The following is a 23,425-nucleotide window of genomic DNA, read 5'->3' as shown; positions in this document are numbered from 1 at the left end:
GGAAAGCCACAGAGTCTCCTGACAAGAAGCATCATGACAACGCCCTGAGAATTTGGCACTGACATACAGGATCCTTTGTGGTGTGTCAGTGAGGGAGTGGAAGCCCTTTCTATTTTGGAAATTCAATGCATTCTGTTTTTTATTCCAACAGGTTTGCTAATCCCTCTTCCATTTGCTGGTCTGAAATCTTAAATTTGCCCCATGCCTGGATTCATTTGTTTAATCTTTTCCTGCTCTCCACTATTTACTCTCAATTCAAGAATCTCATTTCCCTTCAGTATAACCTCCTTCATGTTTCAGTAGTCAACATAATTCACCATGATTGTCAACATTCATTCCTACAACATCCTGTACACATTGACTTTGCTCTCACGCTCACCTACTTCCACATCTCCTCTACTGTGTGGCCCGTCAAACAATCCCAGGTTGCCAATCCTCGAAACTTTATACTTTCAATCTGGTGCTGAAGTCCTCTTGAGGATTTAATATCTATTTCAATTTATGTCATTGGTTTGAAGATGGATCATAACATTTTGATTCATGTGCCTGATGGTATCCTTCCCTCTGTCATTAAGGACACAACATATACAAAAAAACGGACAGATAACCAGAGCTGACCTACAAAGAATGAAACCGGAAAGCAACAACACCCCCAAATTCTATGCATTACCTAAAGTGCACAAACAGACATCCCACTCAGATCCATAGTATCACTACCAGGGACACCATCATACAAACTGGCCAAAGAACTACAACAGAAACTGAAACACCTGGTCAGCGGATCCAAACACTCTATACAATCAACACAGGAATTCTTGGACATCATCAGAAACATACACATAGACAAAGAAGAAACCATGATATCATTTGACGTGATGGCACTGTTCACTTTGATTGACAAAACCTTAGCCAGAGAAACAATAGCCAACCTACTGGACATACAGAACAGAAAACAGGACGCTGAACCTATCAACAAAGACGGCATACTTAAACTACTGGACTTGTGCCTCACACCACACTTCACATTCAACAACCAGATATACGAACAAATCAACGGAACACCCATGGGATCACCAATCTCTGGACTCATAGCAGAAGCAGTAATGCAAAGGTTAGAACAAACAGTCCTACCACAAATTCAACCCAAACTCGGTCAGATATGTCGATGACACGTTTGTAACCATTAAAAACACGGAAATAGAAAAAACACACCGGATCATCAACGCCACACTCACAGGAATCCGATTCACGAGAGAAGAATTTGTGGATGAGTGCCATGCTTCTAGGAATTCCCTGGCTGTTCTCTGTCTGGTTTGCCCTATGATAGTAGTGTTGTCCCAGTCGAATTCATGTTGCTTGTTGTCTGCGTGTGTGGCTACTAAGGATAGCTGGTCGTGTCGTTTCGTGGCTAGTTGATGTTCATGTATGCGGATTGTTAGTTGTCTTCCTGTTTGTCCTATATAGTGTTTGTACTATACACTACTAATGTAGTGTACAAAATACTATGCAAGGACTGCACAAAACACTATACAGAACAAATAGGAAGACAGCTAACTATCTGCATACATGAACATCAACTAGCCATGAAACGACACGACCAGCTATCCTTAGTAGCCACACACGCAGACAACAAGCAACATGAATTCGACTGGGGCAACACTACTATCATAGGGCAAGCCAGACAGAGAACAGCCAGGGAATTCCTAGAGGCATGGCATTCATCCACAAACTCCATCAACAAACACATCGACCTGGACCCAATATACCAACCACTACAGCGGACAGCTGAAACTGACAACCGGAAGCGGCAGGGACAGACCACTATAAACACCGGAGGAAACATCAAAGAAGCGCTTCGCAGGAGGCTCCCAAGCACTGATAATGTCGCCTAGCCAGGGGACGAAACGTTTGCAACAAAAGTTTCCAGCTCGGCGAACAGAACCACAACAACACAACATATAATTCAGAATTGTTGATCATGAATTGAAAACTGGTTCAATATAAGTTGACTGTAGAATCTTCCATTAGGACAACACACCTTAGAAACATAATCCTTTACTGTAATGACTTAAATTTCTGATATTTAGTTTGAATGTGAAGCCCCCGAATACACTGAAGACCCCAAACTGATGCCAAAATCACACGTTGTACATCTTGAAACTTGATGCCTTAGCTCAAAGACATTTTCTGTGTTTTGGGGGACAATTCAGCATCTTACCTTATAAATTGAAATAAAAGCTCAGCAGTGACTAAGCAGGGATAATAAAGATGATATCAAGAATCAGGTCAGGCACAGGGCAGAGTATCAGGAGAATAAAGCTGTTGATTTGAACCATTCCAGTGTATCCAGTGAACATCCCCCAATTATCCAGCTCAGCTGGTCATTCTCCAGAAACTTGGACATAAATCCAGGATGACCCTCCAGCACAGGATTGGAGGGTCATCTCAGTGAAGAGAACTACACTGAAGTTCACTGATTCACAGAACTATTATAATGAAGAAGGAAGCTATTTGGCACTCATCATGTTTGCATCCAACTTTCCAAATGATCATTATGACTTAGTGGCATTCTCCTGCCTTTTCCCTTTTACCTTGCACATTGTTTCTAATCAAATAGGCATCCACTGCTTTAGTGATTGGAATGAGGTTTGCCAGATGGACCTCATAAAAAAGGAGTTGCCTGATTGGGGCTGTTAATCTGCTCCAAGGAGGGAGCCCTGGCTGGCAAATATAAACAGAAGTATTAGCTTGGTAGTGTCATACACTATGCACATGTATTTAAAGAGTGACTTGGTGACGGGATATTGACCATGGAATTACTTCAAGTACCCTCTTCAATGCCTCAATTGAATGTCCCTCCAACAAACTTGTAGGATATGCATTCCAGACTAAACTCACTTATTATGTGAAAACAATTTTCTTATCTTGAATATGTTTCTTTTATAAAGCACTTTAAGTCTGTGTACTATAGTTGGTAATCCTTTTACCTGTGGAAACAGTTTCTACCTATCTACTCTATCCCCGCTCAGCTATCTGCTCTCCAAGGACAACAGTCCCAAATTCTGCAAACTATCCTTATAACTGAAGTTCCTCATTCCTGAAACTGTTCTTGTAAATCTTTTCAGCATTTTCTCCAAAGCATTCACATCCTTCCTATAATGTAAGCAATACTCCAGCTGAGTTCTAATTAATGTCTTATGCAAGTTCAGCATACCCTCCTTGCTCTTGTATGCCTTTTAATAAAGGATAGGATACTAAACTTTTATTAACTGCTCGCCCTACCTGTCCTTCCATCTTTGATGACTTAGGTACATTTCACGCAGGTCTTTTTTGTTCCTGCACTTCCTTTAGAATGGTCTCTTTTATTTTATAATATATCTCTGTGTTCTTTCAATCAAAATGCATACCTCACACTTTTCTATGTTGAGCTTCATCTGCCAATTATCTTTTTGAAATACTGCACTATAATTTTCACCTACCAAGTTTTGTGTTGTTCACACTCTTTGAAAATGTCTTCATCCACACAAAGATTTTGATCATTAACGTAGATCAGGAAAGGTCAAGATCTCAATACTAACCCCAAGGAATGTTGGTACAAACCTTATTACAGTCCCCAATCTATTCACTGACTATTCCTCTCTGTTTCCTGTCACTTGGTTAGGTTTGTATCATGTTCCTACTGTCCCTTTTATTCAATGAGCTCTAACTTTCTACACAGGTCTGTTGTATGGCACTGTATTGAACATCTTCGAGGAGAAAGTGAGGTCTGCAGATGCTGGAGATCAAAGTTGAAACTTTATTGGTTAGGTTTGTATCATGTTCCTACTGTCCCTTTTATTCAATGAGCTCTAACTTTCTACACAGGTCTGTGGTATGGCACTGTATTGAACATCTTCTGGAAATCCTCATAGACCACATCAACTTTATTAACCTCATTGATCCTCTCTGATAACACTAAAAAATTCCAACAATTTATTAAACATGATTTTCTTTTAAGAAAACATGCTGTTTCTCCCTAATTAACCCACATATCTCCACATGACTAATAATTCTATTCTGAGTCTATCACTCATCCAGGTGGGATCCCATGGCACTGTTTGAAGATCAGAAGGAAATTGTCCCAACTACTCTGGCCAATATTTATGCCATGTAGACAAACAGGAGGCTGAAAGAACACAGCAAGTCAGGCAGCATCAGAAGGTGAAGAAGTCACCATTTCGGGTATAACCCTTCCTCAGGACTAGATGTGGGAGTTGGGGGAGCTACAGATAAAGAAAGAGGGATAGTTGGGGTGGGAAGAGTATCAGAATGCTGTGGTAGTGATAAGTGAACACAGGTACTGAGTACGACCTGTTTGGCCAATGGAGAAATTAATCCGGTTGGTAGCTGGAATGGAAGGGCTGGAAAAGGAGCCGGGGGTTGGGTGGGAATATTATTTGAAATTGGAGAACTCAGTGTTAACTCCTCTGGGCTGCAGGCTGCCCAGGTGGAAGTTGAGGTGTTGTTCCTCCAATTTGTGGTCTGATTCACTACGGCAATTGAGGAGGCCAAGGATGAACATGTCGAAGAGGGATTGGGAGGGGGAGTTGAAATGGGCAGTGACCAGGAGATCAGGCTGGCTGTTTCTGGCCCGGTGATGATACTCAGCGAAATGGTCACCTAGTCCATGTTTGGTTTCACCGATGTAGAGAAGACCACATTGGAAACACAGGATGCAGTAAACTACGTTGGAGGAGATGCAGGTGAACCTCTGTCTCACCTGGAAGGACAGCTTAAGGCCCTGGATGGAGGTGAAAGAAGTGGTGTACAGGTAGGTCATAGAGTCATAGAGTCATAGAGTCATAGAGATATACAGCACGGAAACAGACCGTTCGGTCCACCACTTTCAAGGAGCTGTGATTGCATCCTTTTTGCTTAAGGGGAAGATACCGGTCGGGGGAACCAGGTCGTACCTGCTACCTGTGTTCACCTATAAGTACTTCACCATTCTGCTACTCTTCCCACCCCATCCCATCCCCTTTATCTGTAGCTGCCCTTACCCACACACCTAGTCCTGAAAAAGGGTTATACCTGAAACTTTGACTTCTCCACCTCCTGATGCTGCCTGGCTCGTTGTGTTCTTCCAACCTCCTGTTTGTCTAATTTAGATTCCAGCATTTGCAGTTTTCTTTTAGTTCTAACTATATTTATCCCATGACCAACATCAAAAAATTAGATAAATTGACTTTTAAAACTTTGTTCATGGTATGCGGCATTGCTGACTATCCCAGTATTATAGGTGAATGGTACTGACCTCCTTGATTAAGGCTCCCATGTAAAGTGCTGTGAGGGGAGTCTGTTCAGCTGGTTTAATCACTATGGTATTCCCACAGCAAACTGCTGGAGCCACTTTCCAAATGAACATCAGCAGGGGGAAATTCCACTGGAGAAAGAAAAACATTGTCAAATCAGATTAAATATAGAAATAAAGGGTTGTTAGGAGCTAACATTTGTGAGTGAGACAGTCAAGGGAATAAGAAAAGCACTGGGAGATAAAAAGGTGAGAAGGAGGAGAATGATAATCAAGAATAGAATGTGTAACAGTAAATGACCAGTATCTCTTTACATTTCACAAATAAAACACAAAAATTGCTAGAAAAACTCAACTCTGTTCTGAGGAAGGGTCACTGGACCTGAAATATTAACTCTGATTTCTCTCCACAGATGCTGACAGACCCGCTAAGCTTTTCCAGCAATATCTGTTTTAGTTTCTGGTTTCCAGCGTCCACATTTCTTTTGGTTTTACTCTCTATGTTTCTCCACATTTGGTGACATACTTTATGAATGCTGCAGCTATTTGTCTCACTGATTCTTCTATTCTTTTTCTGAAACTCTTATTGGAGGCAATGTTTTCACTGGGAGCTGGAGTGAAGCCAGCAGTCTCTGTGGGATTGGAGTGTGACTGTGTGAGCAAGCTCAGATCCAATAACATCAGCCTCACAGGTGTCATGACAAAGACTCCTTTTCAGGTCTGTTAATTTGTGATTCATGCATATATTTAGGAAATGATGTGGATCTCTGCAATTCTATTACTGGCTTGAAGGATAATAGGCTTTGCACAAAACACAACAAAATAGACCTCTCTTGAAAAATGCCCTTTGAAAGGTGTTGTTGCCTACAAACATACAGGAAAGATCAAAGCGTTTGATAAACTGATTGAACTGTTGTACACACAGCTATGAAACCCTTGATTGAGAGCCTGAATTACTAAACTTCTCCTGTACAGATAGCAGATTCAGTTTATTGGTCAAAAGTGTTCACGTTGGATTCACTCCAGGTTTTAAGAGTGCAAGAAACTTCTGAACGGGACAAAGATTAACAGTAGATTACAGGCAAAGAGGGGAGTGTTTGAGGTGGATCCAGTTGCTCAGGAACCCATTCCTTTCTGTCCATCATCAAGAACTTCAACAGGAAGGGAATTGATACTTTACATTCTGGGTCCTGACTTTGTCAAATGAAGCTAATTAAATGTAGTCACAACACTGTGAGAAAGCTCAGCGGTTCATTGGTTGTGTTATCAATTCATGTGCCATGTCTAGAAATGGGAGATAACTAATGATAGTTGTAGCAATTAGAGAATATAGGGGGTATGGTTAGTGAATTTGCAGATGACACCACAATTGGTGGTGTAGTGGACGAGTGAAGAAGGTTATCTCAGAGTATAATGGGACCTTGATCAGATGGGACAATGGGCTGAGGCGTGGCAGATGGGGAATTTAATCTAGATAAATGGGAGGTGCTACCCTTGGTAGGGAAAATCAGGGCAGGACTTAGACACTTAATAGTAAGGTCCTGGGCAGTGTTGCTAAACAAAGGGACCTTGGAGTGCAGGCTCATAGTTCCTTGGAAATGGAGTCGCAGGTAAACAGGATAGTGAAGAAGGTGTTTGATATGCTTGACTTTATTGATCAGTACATTGAGCATAGGAGTTGGGAAGTCATGTTGCGGCTGTACAGGACATTGGTTAGGTCATTTTTGGAATACTGCATTCACTTCTGGTTTCCTTGCAAATGAAGGATGTTGTTAAACTGAAAACGTTTAGAAAGGATTTACAAGAACGTTGCTAGGGCTGGAGCATTTGAGCTATACGAAGATGCTGAATAGCTGGGGCTATTTTCTTTGGAGAGTCAAAGGCTGAGGGATGACCTTACAGAGGTTTATAAAATCTTGAGAGGCATGGAATAGTCAAGGTCTTTTCCCCAGGATAGGGGAGTCAAAAACTAGAGGGTATAGGTTTAAGGTGAGAGGGAAAAGGTTTAAAGGGCAACTTTTTCATGCAGAAGATGGTGCATGTATGGAATGAGCTGCCAGAGGAAGTGATGGAATTTGGTGCAATTACAAATTTAAAAGGCATCTGGATGTATATATGAATAGGGATATGGGCCAAATGCTGGCAAATGGGACTAGATTAATTTAGGACATCTAGTCAACATGGACAAGTTGGACAGAAGTGTCTGTTTATGTGCTGTGCATCTCTATGACTCTATACCTTATTTATTTGATTGTGGGATGTGAGCACCTCAGAGTGGGACATCATTCATTTTCAATCCTAATTTCCCTGATGTTAAGATGAGGGAGGGGTATGTTGGTATTTGGGTTGTGTCACTGTTAAGGAGGAGCTGGTGTTGGGTGCCATGAAAAACATTAATGTAAGTGAGTCCCAAGACCTTATTGCATCTTTCTCACGATACTGAGGGAGGTAGAGTGGAGCTTGCTGGACCTTGACAGAGATCTTTGTATCCTCTTTAGCCACAGTTACAATGTTTACAGCTTCTGGAGTTTTGTTAATTATATTTTGGTGACCAAGGAATATTCATGAAGAATTTTCAGACATTAATTTAACAGAGTACACTTGCAAAGAACACTTCTCCTTACATCAAAACTGCTTTCTTAAAAACATGCTGTAGTTATTTTCCTTTAATTGGATCCCTAGTAATCAACTTAAAAATAAAGATTAAGTTTTTGTGTCATTGAATGAGTTTCTCATTGCAACTCACTGGAATAATCTGTCCACAGACACCAATTGGTTCATGTCTTGTAAACATCACAAAATCACCATCTGCCAATAGAAAAGCATAAAATTAACAGACAGATTCCAGAGTTTAGGTTTATAAAGTTGAGGGGTTGGGGTGAGTTGGTGCATGGAAGTTAACAGATTTTTCTACTCTATGCAGCAAGATTTTCTAATAAATGTTGTAATGTGCACAACAGACTTACCTACTGGTATACTTTGCCCGTGGATTTTATCTGCCCATCCAGCATAGTACCGCAGTGTCCTTATGCAGCCTTCTAAGTCAATGGCAAATGATTGCAGAAAGGGTTTTCCTGTGTCCATGGTTTCCAGAGTCTGACAAGTTTAAATAAAAGGGGATTTAGAACAAATTGGTTTATACACTGGTTCACCCTCAAAAATAGGAAACAAAGATTGCAGTGTATTGAAAATTGCATTGTGCATTTTAGCCACTTAAGGCTGCCATATACAGGCGTGCCATTAGAGGGCGTCTGGGAGACAATAAAAGATTCAACAGCAAATCAATCCCCCTCTGATTCTGAATGCATCTTCTTGAATATCTCTTTGTATCTTCTTGAGAACTTCATAGAAATTGTGATGCATGATTAACCCATGTCCATTGAGTGGAATTAAGTAGTGTGTCAACTTCATCTAACTGCCAAATATAACAAAGTCAAGGAGTCAACACTGCTAATTGTGCTGTTCAAACTGCTACCTGAACATGGGACCCAGTAACATACACCACAGTAACATAAAATCAGCATCCACCCCAAGGGGATGCACTTTTTAACAGCAGTCAGTGCTGGGAGTCATTCTGCCACTGAATTTGATTTGGGAATGACTGAGGCATGACTGATGTTGGGAGAGGTTCTTGGTGAAGGAGACCTAAACAAAATGAGATGTTTCATTATGTTAGGTTATTGGAGAGTCTCCTCGCCCCTGATGAGTGGGAAGTGATAACAGTTAGCAGGATCCACAAGAGTAGATTTAGTGTAGTTTTGTCAGTGTAGACTTGATGGACTGAAGGGCATCTTATAATGTTTGATTCTATGCTGGAAAATGTTAATGACCTCATTCAAATAGTTATTCTTTTCATGGGATGTGGGCATTTGTTGCCCATTCCTAATTGCCTTTGAACAGAGGGGCTTGTTCCGCCATGTCAAGGCAGTTATCAGATGAGGTGAAGATGGCAGATTTCATTCTGTAAAGAGTATTAATGACTCAGATAAACATCAATAATCATTTAATGTTCTCTGTGAGACTAATTCAGGATATCAGCCTGGGCTTCATAAATTATGAATTTAATGGCAATGCTATGATACTGCTATCTCCTCAAGGTTCGATTAAGGTCAGGAACTGTGTCTTCAGATATTGGATTCTGACTGCGCTTGTAAGCCTCACTCATTGACTAACATACCAATCCATAAACAATCTTTACCATTCTGAACTCATTCCTAATATTTCTTGCATTACTTCACAATAACATTGTTGCAAACTTCACCATGCTTCTCACAGTGAACAGCTACTAACAGCTATTCAACAGTGTCTACTGCATGGTCCAAAGAGTTCACACCACATTCATTGGATGCTTCCATTCTCCTGTAGAAAGTGGCACACAACTGGACAGTTCGGCAGTACCTAGCAGGACACAGGTGGCCTGGAGATCTCAGCTCGCTGGGAAGAGGCAGTGCTAGATATGGTGGGAAGGATCATTACTGAGGCTGTGGTTACTAGTGAGACTGAAGCCATTGAGGATAATGGGGTCCTCATTCTCAATCTTCTGTCTTATGTCCATTTGCCTGTACTCTGCCAATCTCCTTGCCTCACAAGCTGTCAGCATGGATGTTCTCCCCTCAGCTCAACCCAACGCTTTCCCTGATTTCATTTCATGTGCCAAATATCCTCAGCCTGTCCAGACTCTTGTGGAAGAGCAGGAAGACTGTGATGATGAAGACTGGCTCACACTCGGTTTTGCTGTCACAGCCATCAGCTCAAACATTGACACTGTTTATAATTTAGAGAAAAGCAGAGAGGTGAGATCTGCAACTGGTGAGACACTGACAGCCAGCGTGGGGTGAGAAGAAGGACAGCAAAGATAAAAGAAGGAAAGATCACAAGGTAATTTTGCCGCAGAGGATGCTGATGAGTAGTTTGATGTTTCATGCGAATATAAAGCTGATGGGTTACTGACTAAAATGTCTAGTGTATTGGTGAAACCTGCCAGAAAGGCTACATGCAATATCAAGGAGCACGTTCTCAAAACTCTCTGAGCACATACAAGTTTAACAATACTGTTGTAGGGTGGAGCTCAGTATTTCCATCCTGGAGATTGAGGCTAATTCTAATGCCATTTGAGTGAAATCAATGAAATGCTGCTCCGATGACTTTATGAAGTATGAACCAGCGTAGGGCAGTGTTACTACTCCCACCTCACTGTTACACACTGTCATTACTTGCTTGCTATTGCTGTCAGTTAGTACTGTTTGGATATTGAGGTTTGTGCCTCAGGGATATGTCAAGATGGCTCCCAACAAGTTCTGGGTATGAACAGAAGCTTTGTTTTCATACACTTAAAATGTCTGGCACTTACTACTTAGTTTCAGTTTTACTGTAGCTACACCTACAGGCTTGACTGAGTCTTCAGAACCAATAGACATACACAACAAACAGTGAACATTGACACAATGCTGTGACGATGCAGTCTGAAGCCTGATTCCAGGCCTAAAGCTGCTGGAGGACCACTGCAGTCTCCCTTATTGTGCAGAAAGCTATTTCCATTGGTCACATAGCAGTGACTGGGAAAACATCTTACACAAATACCAGGATATGCACAGTCACAGAGAAAATGATTTGATTTCCAAATGTGAATTGAAATGTACACTTTCTCCTGGATTTTTGATCTAAATTGTCATAAAAGGACAATGTGATAGTCAATTGCCATGAGAAGGAAGGAGCAGAACTGATGTCACTACCTAGAAAGTGACAACAGCACCAATGCATGCACAGCAGTGAGGGGGACTCTGAAGATGAGGTGGAGACTGAAAGAGAGGACAGTGAGTGGCTGAGAGACACTGAGAATGGAGGCTGAGGGGCTCATGGAAGGTGAGGTTGAGGGTGAGGAGAAGACTGAGGGGCTCAGTGAGGATGAGGGGCTCAGGGAGGCTGAAGGAGTGGACGCTGAGAGTTTGGAGGTTGAGAGCGCGAGGGTGATGGTGAGAAGCTAAGCGTGAGGGACTCAAGGCCCAAAGCGGAGGTTGGGGTAATTATAGATGCCCTATAGTATGGAAACAGGCCATACAGCCCATTGACTCCACACAGACCCTCCAAAGAGCATCCCATCCAATCCCACCCCTTCCTCCCATCCCCATCCTCTTCCTGTATTCTTGCATTTCCCAAGGCCAATCCACCTAACCTGCACATCTTTGGATTGTGGGAGGAAACCAGAGCACCCGGAGGAAACCAGAGCATCCAGAGGAAACCCACACAGACACGGGGAGAATGTGCAAACTCCACATAGACAGTTGTCCGAGGGGAATTGGATGCAAGTCCCTAGTGCTGTGAGGCAGCAGTGCTAACCACTGAGTCACATGCCATTGTGGTGCTTCCCTTCCTGGTAGTGTCTGCAGAGTGGCGGTCCTCTAGTCTGGTCTGGTTCCAGCCTCTGCACCACTTGATCATGGGCCACCTGGAGGCCAAGACCGGGGCCTGGCGCTGCCCCTTCTCCTAAATTCCTCACCCCCACCTCTGGCCCCCTTGCCCCCCTCCTTTTTCAGATTCTAGTCTATCCATGCACAGTGCAGCTGTTTTCAGCCGTCATTCCTTCACTGCACTCAGCCTGACAGATCACACATCACACTAAGAGTGAATGACAGCAGGCAGACTGTGAGGCCTGTTTAGGGCATGCAGTAGCAGTAAGGCCCAAGTGTGGGCCTGTACCATTGACTGTCTACAAACACCTCAGTCTCTGAACATGGATTGATCCAACAGCATTAAATGAAACTAGCTTGAATTTAAACAGCTCCAACACACTCTCTCTCTCTCTCCCCCTCTTCACAGACAGGACAAAGGGGTCAAATATGAACATACTGAAAATAAATCACACTGTGGATCAGCAGCCAATCACGTAGTTTTAATGCCTTAGCTCTGGTGATTCATTGAAATCATCATATTTAGCTGTCAGAGTAAAGTTAACACTAAGATACCACAGTGATAACCCTGCATTGGCAAAGCTCTTTGAGTAAAATTTGCAAACTCGCTTTTTAAATTCATTTACAGCTGGGCCAGTATTTATAGCCAATCCCTAATTGCCCTTGAGAAGGTGGTGGTGAGTGCCTTCTTGAACTACTGCAGCCCATGTGCTGTTGGTAGACCCATAATGCTGTTGGGGAGGGAATTCCAGAATTTTGATCCAGCAACACTGAAGGAGCAACAATATATTTCCAAGTCAGGATAGTGAGTGGTTTGGAGGCAAACGTGCAGGGGGTGGTGTTCCCATGGGACTGCTCCTCCTGTTTTAGATGAATATGGTTGTGAGTTGGAATACACTATCTCAGGATCTTTGGTAAACTTCTGCATTGCATCTTGTAGATAGTACACACTATTATTAGTGAGAGTTGGTGGGGAGAGAGTTGGTGCTTGTGGTAATGGAGCCAATCAAGTGGGCTGCATTGTTCTGGATGGTATCAAGCCTAATTGTTGCTGGAACTGCACTTTTACAGGCAAGTCAGATATATTCTATCAAGTGACCAAGTTAACTAAACACTCGGGCTGCACAAATGCAAGGCACTGACTATCTCTAACAAGTTGTTTTCATTTGATTTGATTTGGTTTGATTTATTATTATCACATGTACAGAGGTACTGAAAGTTTTGTTTTGCATGTAGTATAGGCTGATCATACCAAAGTGCATCAGGATAATTGAACAGGGCAAGGGATACAATGCCAAAGCTGCAGTAATAGACTTCGAATTGAGGTTTAAGAGATCAGAACGTTTGTAAGGTATGCAAAAGTAAGATCTGCCGTAAAGAGCTTGCAAAGAGTTGCCGTACATCTACACCATCTTGAAAAAGTGAGAATCTAGCCATCACTTCTTGAACTCAATGGTATTACTGTCATTGAATCCCAACTTTCAGCATCCTGGGGGTTATTTATTGACCAGAAACTCAACTGGATACACCACATAAACACAGTGGCTACAAGAGTAGACTAGATCCTTTAGATCTAGCAGTTAGTAACTCACCTGCTAAGTCCACAAACCTGTCCACCATCTACAAGGCACAAGTCATGGAATACTCCTCACTTGCCTGGATGGGAGTAGCTCCAATAAAACTCAAGAAGCTTGACACCATCCAGGACAAGGCAGCCCACTTGACTGGCACCACACACATAAGCATCCATTCATTTAAAGTCATAGAGATGTACAGCCCGGAAACAGACCCTTTGGTCCAACTCGTCCATGCCGACCAGATATCCCAACCCAATCTAGTCCCACCTTTCAGTACTTGGCCCATATCCCTCTAAACCCTTCCTATTCATACACCCATCCAGATACCTTTTTAATGTTGCAATTATACTAGCCTCCACCGCTTCCTCTGGCAGCTCATTTCATACACATACTACCCTCTGTGTGAAAAAGTTGCCTCTTAGGTCTCTTTTATATCTTTTCCCACTCACCCTAAACCTATGCCCTCTAGTTCTGGACTTGCCCACCCCAGGTTAGAGGCTTTGGCTATTTATCCTATCCCATGCCCCTCATAATTTTATAAACCTCTGTAAGATCACCCCTCAGCCTCCGAAGCTCCAAGGAAAACACCCCCAACCTTTTTAGATTAGATTAGATTACTTATAGTGTGGAAACAGGCCCTTCGGCCCAACAAGTCCACACCGACCCGCTGAAGCGTAACCCACCCATTCCCCTACATTTACCCCTTTTACCTAACACTACGGGCAATTTAGCATGGCCAATTCACCTGACCTGCACATCTTGGACTGTGGGAGGAAACCGGAGCAGCCGGAGGAAACCCACGCAGACACAGGGAGAATGTGCAAACTCCACACAGTCAGTCGCCTGAGTCGGGAATTGAACCCGGGTCTCTGGTGCTGTGAGGCAGCAGTGCTAACCACTGTGCCACCATGCTGCCCTCAAACCTATTTAACCTCTCCCTATAGCTCAAATCCTCCAACACTGGCAACATCCTTGTAAATCTTTTCTGAACCCTTTCAAGTTTCACAACATCTTTCTGATAGGATGGAGATCAGAATTGCATGCAATATTCCAAAAGTGGCCTAACCAATGTCCTGTACAGCCGCAACATGATCTCCCAACTCCTGTACTCAATACTCTGACCAACGCTCAGTCAAGACTTTATGATGCTAATTTGTTTACAGATTTCTGCTAGAATTATCTACTACACTTTAGAGATGAGGTGTCATCAACTACAAATATGTAAGTCTGTGGGACAACGTTTTCACGCTGAGGGTGGTACGTATATGCAAATGAGCTTCCAGAGGAAGTGGTGGAGGCTGGTAACTATAATGTTTAAAAGGCATCTGAATGGGTATATGAATAGGAAGGGTTTGGAGGAATATGGGCCAAATTCTGGTGAATGGGACTAGATAAATTTAGGATATCTGGTCAGTATGGACTAGTTGGTCCGAAGGGTCTGTTTCCGTGCTGTACATCTCTATGACTCTATGAGTCTAAGTGTGAAGTACTACACTTTGGGAGATCAAAGGTTAAGGAAAAGTATACAGTTAATGGCAGGACCCTGAACAGTACTGTATAGAGGGATCTTGGGGTTCAACTCCATAGCTCCCTGAAAGTGACCATGCAAGTAGGTAGGGTAGTAAAGAAAGTGTATGGTCTGCTTGCCTTTATTGTTCAGGGAACTGAGTACAAGAGTCCAGATGTCATGTTGCAGTTTTATGAGACTTTGGTTAAGTCACACTTTAAAAATATTGCATTCAATTCTATTTGCCACATTACAGGAAGGATGTGGAGGCTTTGGAGAGGGTGCAGAAGAGATTTACCAGGATGCTGTTTGGATTACAGCAAATGAGCTAGAAAGAGAGGCTAGAAAAACTCGGGTTGTTTTCTCTGGAGCAGTGGAGGCTAAGGGAGACTTGATTCAATTCTGTAAAATAATGAGATGGGGAGATAAGGTTGACGGTCAGAATCTTTTTCCTAGAGTTGAAATGGCTAAAACTGGGGGGCATGCATTTAGGGTGAGAGGGGAAAGTTCAAAGGAGATGTGAGGGTCAAATTTTTTATACAGAGATTGGTAAGAGTCTGGAACATGTTGCCAGGAATGGAGGCAGATATAAGAGGGACGTTTAAGGGACTTTTAGACAAGCAAATCAATATGCAAGGAATGGACCAAGGGTAGGCAGAAGAGTTTAGTTTAATTTGGTATTATGTTCGGCACAACATCGTGGGCTGAAGAGGCCAATTCCTGGGCTGTACAGTTCTGTGTTCTACATTCTACATAGCTGGCTGATCAACTGCTTCGCACAAGAGTCATTGTTCTTGGATTCAAACATACTGTCCTTGTTCAGCCATATGTGTCATTATAATGCTCTTCATCCCTGTTAAATGTGTGTTAGTAAAGCAGGTCCCTTTAAGGGTCAACCAGAACAGCTCCAAAGTTGATTGAGAGCAGGTAGGCTCATTGGGCACTGTATTTAAGAGAGGAGCTGTTTTGTTTTTCGAGAGTTGGAGGTAGGCTCCCCTGAGTTGGTGTGTATATTATCTTCCACTCCAACAGGATTTTGACTCAAAACCTCCTTTGTTTTCTCCACCCTTTTCTTTCCTGTCATGGTTGTGCTGCTCTGGTGGGCAAAGCTTGTTAATTGTTACTTGTTTAATTGTTTAAATTAGTTATTTCAGTCGTGGCATTGCTGACAGCAGGTACCCACCAGAACTCCTTAACTAGAACTGGATCTAAGGATTAACCATTTGGGCTGTGCACCCTGAGCAAAAAAGACTTGGTTCTCGTTCCTTACTAACTAATCAAAAGAGTGATTTGGTGATGGGTTTAAAAAATAAGAAGAGCTGGATTCTTCCTCAGTGGGAGAGTGTTGGCTTCTGGATTGGGAAAGAATCCAGAAGGGAAAGGTGGAAACCCGTTTTTGTGCTCAATTATATTTTTAGAATAAAAACGTTGTAAATCACTGAAAGTCTTTTGCTGCTGACATATGGCTATCAGTCTGTTAAACATTTATTAACAGAGTGGTGGTAACATAGGTTAAAGCCAAAAAGCAAAGCTAACTCAGTGATGACACATTCTACAATTAGTCTTTAGAATAGATTCATTGAAGATTCAGGAATAATTCAGCTTCCAGGATAGAACTCCATCAGCAGGAAGCTTTGCAGAATGACTATTATCTCTACATAACTATTGTACTTTTTTACTCGTCAAAGGTAACATTTGGCCTGATTGAGGCTGAATGGCCCCATCTGTACAATCGACGATACCCTATACCCTTGGGAAACTGCCGTTGTCAAAGAATCCTAGCTGCCTGGGTGTCTGTGGCTATGGCTTTGTGCCAAGGTGTTCATTGCAGGGCATGTGCTTGAGCAGAGCTCCAGTGATAAGGATCAGTGCACTGAGGAATGCTTGCCTCCTGTCAAATCAGCCATGGCAGCTTGAAGCAACTGTGAAACACAAACATTCAGGTCTGTGCTCGTTTAAACATCACTGATAGATCTGTGCTCAGGGTGCACAGCACAAGTGGTTAATTCTTGGATCCTGGGCTAGTTAAGGAGTTCCAATGGGTACTTGCTGTCAGCAATGCCAGACAACATGGCCTCTTTCTCAGTCTGATCCATTTCATATTTTCTTCTTATCTCCACCATCAGAATAGATGCAGCCTCAGGTGAGCAGAGGTGGTCATCTGCCACCTCAGTGATCAGCTATTATGACAGAATGGTAAAAGCTCTCCCAAATTCTCTCCCGTAAAGTTTATGCGTTCCAATCCAGAATATATCAGGATGAAATGAGGACATGCTTCTACACACAAAGGATGGCAGAGGTTTGCAACTCTCTTCCACAAATGGCAATTGCTGATAGAATTGTATATTTTAAAATGGAAATTGAATGATTGCAGTTCACAGATTCATAGGGCCTTCAACCCATCGAGTCTGCATCAATGTAACTACCACTAAAGGTGCACTAATCTCAATTTCCTGCATTTGTGTCATATTCCAGAATGTTATGATACCTCAAGTGCTCATCCAAATATTTTCTAAAGTTTGTAAGGTTTCTGGCCTCCACTATCTTCCCTGGAAGTGCATTCCAGATTCCCAGCACCGACCGAGTGAAAAAGTTTTTTTTCCCAAAACTCCTCTGAATCTCCTGCACTTCACCCTAAATACAGTTGCTCACTATTCACACTGTCCTTACCCCTCATAATCTCATACACCTAAAATATGTCCCCCCCCTTAGTTTTTTCTGCTCTAAAGAAAACAATCCAAGCCTGTCTAGTCTCTCCATAAAATTCAATTTCTGCATCTCAGGCAACATCCTCTTCTGTACTCCTTCTAGTGCTATCACGTCCTTCTTGTAGTGAGGTGACCAGAACTGCACACAGTACTCCAGCTGTGGTCTGATCAATGCTCTACACAACTCTGACATTACCTCCTGCTTTCATTAGTCGTGAAATAGTGATCAGCTATTAGTCTGTGAATAATTTCACCAAGATCTCCCTGTTCCCTTAAGCTGCCCAGCGTCCTCCCATTTATTAAATACTCCGCCATACTGTTTCTATTCCAAAGAGCATCACCTCGCACTTTTTTGTGTTAAATGTCCTTTGCAACTGGTCAGTTATTCTGACTAACCCATCTATCTTGTTCACTGTTAACCATTCTACCAATCTTGGTGTCATCTGCAAATTTGCGTAACATTCCCCCGTATTTTCATATATATCATTTATGTACAGTATATAGTGAAAAATATAGTGAGGTGACCAGAAAAATACAGGTCCTTGTCGTACAGTGCCTCCAGTCACTCGACCAACCTTCTACTCGTACCATTTGTGTCCTATTACTAAGCAAGTTTCTGATCCATCTTGCCAAATTTCCCTCAATTCCATATGTTTTAACTTTCTCAATCAGCCTCCCACGTAGGACACTGTCAAAAGCTTTGCTAAAATCCGTATAAACTACATCAACCAAACTTCCCTCATCTACACATTTGATCACATTTTCAAAGAATTCTAACAAATTTGTTTGACATGTCCTTCCTCTGACAAAGCCATGCTGACTATCTCTAAGTAACCCATACCTTTCCAAGTAGGTATTTATTCTTAATTCCTTAAGAATTTTCTCCAATAGTTTCCCTACCGCTGACATGAGACTCACTGCTCTGTAATTTCCTGGTTCATCTCTACCATCTTTTTAAAAAGCGGAACCACATTAGCCGTCCTCCAGTCCTCTGGTACTTCCCCTGTGGCCAGACAGGAATTAAACACTTGCGTGAGGCCCCCTGCAATATCCTGCCTCGCCTCCCACAGCAGCCTGGGATGTAATTAACCCGCGCTGGGGGATTGTCTGTTTTTTAAGCTCGACAGAGCCTCCAATACTTCACCGCTTCCCATGTCAAACTGTGCAAGTTCCTCACAGTCCCTTTTCCTGAATTTCATACCTACATACCCCTTTTTCAGAGGGAAGACTGGTTCCAATCTCCTGCGGAAGACTGGTTCAACATGGTTCCAATCTCCTGCGGTTTCACACACAGGTTGCCCCCTTGGTCCCTCATGGCACTACTCTTTCCCTGGTTAACCTCTTCCCTTTAATGTATTTATAAAATATCTCAGGATTCTACCTAATCCTGTTTGTAAGTCTTTTCTCATGCCCAATTTTGCTCTTTTAATTGTTTTCTTAAGTTCACTCATGCACTTCCTATATTCTTCTAAGGTCGCAGCTGAAGTGCTCCCTTTGAACTTGCTAAAAGAACTTCTCTTCTTTCTCATCCAGTCCTGAATTGTCCTAGCCATTCGGGGTTCACTGAACTTGTTGCTCTGACATTTCCCTCTAGAGGGCACATGTTGGACCTGCACTCCCCAGTTCCTTTCTGAATGTCCCCTCTTACTCCACTGCAGACATAAGCAGTTATCCAAATACAGTAAAGGACAAGTTTGTAAATGGGCAGATTGGTCACCATCTCATGCCATAGTGGAACAAGTTCTGTCAGTGAAACTGTCTACTTCAGTCCTATGTTCATAGGCTTGAATTAAACGTTCAATACTTTGAACTCACTAGTCTTTGCTTCTGAAGTGAGTTTACCAACCACCGAGCCAGGACTGGTACCTTCGCCTCTGACAGGGACCTCATCCAGCAACATTTGCTCTTACACAACACAGCGCAGTTCGTGGAAATTTCTATAATCCCCTCCACCTCACAATGTACAAAACCACCAGCCCCACCCCCACCCGAAACAAACTACGCTGCGAGTGGACACCAGTTGCCATTGTGCTAATCCCTAACACCACTAGTTACTGGGATGGTTAGGGCCAATGTCCTCATTGAGCGATTGAGCCTTTATTTCTGACACAGTCAGAAGCAGGTAGCATCAAGGACAGCAACTTCCAGGCACAAGGAAGGCCTTTAGAAAGGTCTGTCACTGGATTAGCAACCTGTCTCCACTGATGTGGTTTACGATGACAGAGGTGGTTGCTGACAAACCAAATGTTTGCAATCATCAAAGATACGTGTGTGTTTTATTCCTGTTGACATGAAAAGAACTTGAAGTTTTCACATCAGATGAACCACACTGTATGCTCCTGGCCAGGTGTGTTTGAACTCAGCTCAAAGCTATTTATTTGCGATTGAATTTCGCTCTGCTACTTTTCCCTTGTAGAATGTATTTGTAGTGGGATTGTATCATTTTTCTCCTTTTTAGTAATAGAGCCAACCTTAATACAAAAGAATTGATTCTGTCCTCAGATACTTTGTTGTCTGTCATTCCTTTAATTTATGAATGCCTTTGTTTAATGAAAAAGGATCTCACCAGCAATTTGCCTTCACCTGGTGAAAATTAATTTAAATTGATATCTTGTGCTGTGATGTAAGATAATTGTGGTGTTTGATTAACCCTAATAGGTTCTTCTATGCTTGATGCTGTCTGATTTTGGAATTCATAAAAGAGTGAGAACTCACCAATGGCAGCTTATTAAAAGTTGGTACAGTATCTACACAGTTACGGTCCTGGATCACCAACTCTGAGGTCATAAGTTCATATTCCTCCTTGGTACTTATGAAGTCAAATTGAATAGATAATTTGTGAGATGATAGCAGAAAAATAAAGGTAATTGTTACAAAAATCTGAGTTGCTCATTATGTCCTTCAGGGAAGGGAGTGCGCGTGCACACACACACACACGACTCCAATCCTCACTGTGTGGCTGACTCTTCATGTTTTTTGAAGTGGCCTGCCACTTAATAAACCAAGAAGTTTATTAAAGATAGATAATTGGACAGACTTACTGCATTGAGTCAAGCATCTCTTAATTAAAGAATAGAGCAGTCTATAAGATGAGCAATATACTTTACAGTGAAATCTAGTTGAGACCTGTCTCACACATGGTCAAGCAACAGCTGTGTTATAAATGCCAGTCACCATCTCAAATTCCTCCATCACCTTTCCTGCATGGCCACCAGTTCCATTGGTGAAACAGGCCCTCCACAAGTGGGAGCTTCAACAATATGACAGCAGCCTTGGGACTCCAAACCCCGTGATGCCTAATACCTTCAGACTGCTCCCCCCTTTCTGCTTTTGAATTATTTCTCCTCTTGGTTGACTATCATTTGAAAAAATCTTCGAACAATGTTTGAGCAGAGACTTTATTCCAAATGTATATATATATGTACCTGTAAACAAGAATGATTCAGTGTTGACACTGACTCAACTGGTTGAGTGCTAACAGGCATAGCTGCTAGTTGAGCGTTTTTCAGGTGGTGACGGAACTAATGTGAGGAAGTAATACACTTTAACATTTCATCAGCAAACTTTTCACAGACAATGAATACATCTTAGTTGTGAACATAAGGTTTTACAGTCTGCAACTAGAATTGCATCCTCCATGGACCCATAGCCTCCAGGCCTAGTGGCAGGATTACCATCAACAAGGAGACTCACCAGGAATTAATATGGAGTTTTTATGAGAATTCCTGAAGTAGCATCAAGTTTAGAATAAAGCTTGGATGCAGTGAAGTCACTGGCATGATGAACACCCGCAGCAGCTGGTTATAGACAGAGATAAGTAGTCCCAGAACCAATACAAGAAAGTTCTGTGATCCATTAAATGCTTTCTGAATGGTTGTGGAGAACTGAGCATTTAGGAGGAGGACTGGGGGCAACTATCATTGCCCCTAGCTTCATGGTCAATTGCAGTACCTGAAGGCATAACTGATGTGATTGTAATTATCTTCAGTCATAAGTGGCAACTGAATGAACGTACTCAACTTCATCCTGAAGTCCCCACCACGAGGTACATCATTGTCCAGCCACTTCAGCTCACTCCATATAATGTTAAGAGGCAACAAGTACATTAAACAGCCAAGGGTTCTGATAATAAACATGAAGTACAGCAGAACAGGCCAGAGGTTTCATATTCCATATGTTCGGTCTCCACCTATCTCATCACCATTGCCCTGGACACATCCACTTTCTGTGCATTGTTACACTCTGTCTGATGTCCAGTATCAGTTGAAGAAGAATTTCTTCGAAGTCATGTCTTCTGTTGCCACCCCAAACTCTTTTCCCTAATAACTGACTCCATGCCTTCTCCTAGGAATTAGCTGAGACTGATCCAGATTGGTTGGAGCCTTGACATCGCATTAGATTCCAAATCATCATAAAGAATTGAGTGGCACGGTGGCTCAGTGATTAGCACTGCTGCCTCACAGCGCCAGGAATCCAGGTTCGATTCCAGCCTCGGTCAGTGTGGAGTTTGCACATTCCCCCTGTGTCTGTGTGGGTTTCCTCAGGGTGCTCTGGTTTCCTCCCAAAATCCAAAGACTTGCAGGTCAGGTGAATTGGTCATGTTAAGTTTCCCATAGTAATTAGGTTTGTGTAAGTTAGGTGCATTAGTCAAGAGTAAATATAGGGTAGGGGAATGGTAGTGGTTGGGTTATTCTTTGGAGGGTTGGTGTGGACTTGTTGGGCCAAAGTGCCTGTTTCCACACTGTAGGGATTCTAATTCTAACCTAGTGCCACTTGCTAACATTTGGCCCACATCCCTCTAAACCCTTCCCATTCAGATGGTGTGGACACTGTTTAGATAATGCAAACTTTCTACTGAACGGGTATAGTGATTTTCTATTAATGATCTTCTACAGTGTGATTTTCTATAGCAGTTTTCCACAGCGTAATTTTTTATAGCACGCGGTTGCAAAGGGACATAACTATCGCATTATAGCAGAATGACCTATACAGCCGCAACATGACCTCCCAACATCATTCAAACTCTCTTCTATGTCTTAACCAATTCCTCTATCATTTCATTCATTGTAGAGTCATAGAGATGTACAGCAAGGATACAGATCCTTCGGTCCAACTCATCCATGCTGATCAGATATCCTAAATTAATCTAGTCCCATTTGCCAGCACTTGGCCCATATCCCTCTAAACCTTTCCTATTCCTATACCCAATCCAGATACCTTTTAATTGTTGTAATTGTACCAGCCTTCACCACCAGAGGGGCAGCTGAGACCCGGAAGCAGTTAGTGTAAGCTTACCTGGGTAGGTTTTTTCCCCCTTTAAAAGCGCGAAGGAGAGGAACCCGAGGCACTACACGGGTAGTGCCTCCCACCCGCCCTCCTCCTCTAACCTAATAATAACACCTGTTGTGGTAAGTAGGTAAGTGCTGAATTTTGCTTGTTGTATTCTTTAGACCCAGTTTTTTTTAAAATAAAAGTTAGCTTAGAGGGATGGCAGTGAAGGCAGTGCAATGTTCCTCCTGCAACATGTATGAGGTGAGGGATGCCATCGACGTCCCTGCCGATTACACTTGCAGGAAGTGCACCCACCTCCAGCTCCTCCAAGACCGTGTTAGGGAACTGGAGCTGGAGTTGGATGAACTTCGGATCATTCGGGAGGCAGAGGGGGTCATAGATCAGAGTTACAGGGAAGTAGTAACTCCAAAGATGGCAGATAGATGGGTGACAGTGAGGGGGACTGGGAGGAAGCAGCCAGTGCAGGGACCCCCTGCGGCCGTCCCCCTCAAGAACAAGTATACCGTTTTGGATACTTGTGGGGGGGATGACTTACCAGGGGTAAGTAACGGGGCTCAGGTCTCTGGCACGGAGCCTGTCCCCGTTACTCAGAAGGGAAGGGTGAAGAAGAGCAGAGCAGTACTAATTGGGGACTCGATAGTTCG

General features: G+C 42.7%; 1 protein-coding gene across 3 annotated transcripts in view; it reads right to left on the bottom strand.

Annotated features, from left to right (window-relative positions):
• Positions 1–23,425, bottom strand: part of aldh1a3 (aldehyde dehydrogenase 1 family, member A3) — a 171,456-nt gene that overhangs the window by 44,086 nt on the left and 103,945 nt on the right. For all 3 annotated transcript variants that reach the window (XM_043677666.1, XM_043677665.1, XM_043677667.1), the window contains 3 exons: positions 8,257–8,386; positions 8,037–8,098; positions 5,294–5,422 (listed from right to left, as the gene is read on the bottom strand). In XM_043677666.1, coding sequence (XP_043533601.1) covers positions 5,294–5,422; positions 8,037–8,098; positions 8,257–8,386 — 321 coding nt within the window. The remainder of the gene's footprint in view (positions 1–5,293; positions 5,423–8,036; positions 8,099–8,256; positions 8,387–23,425) is intronic.

The sequence above is a fragment of the Chiloscyllium plagiosum genome, chromosome 36 (genome assembly GCF_004010195.1).
Source record: "Chiloscyllium plagiosum isolate BGI_BamShark_2017 chromosome 36, ASM401019v2, whole genome shotgun sequence".
Classification (NCBI taxonomy): Eukaryota; Metazoa; Chordata; class Chondrichthyes; order Orectolobiformes; family Hemiscylliidae; genus Chiloscyllium; species Chiloscyllium plagiosum.
Note: the sequence above shows the minus strand (reverse complement) of the source record. Positions and strands in the feature narration are given on the sequence as shown.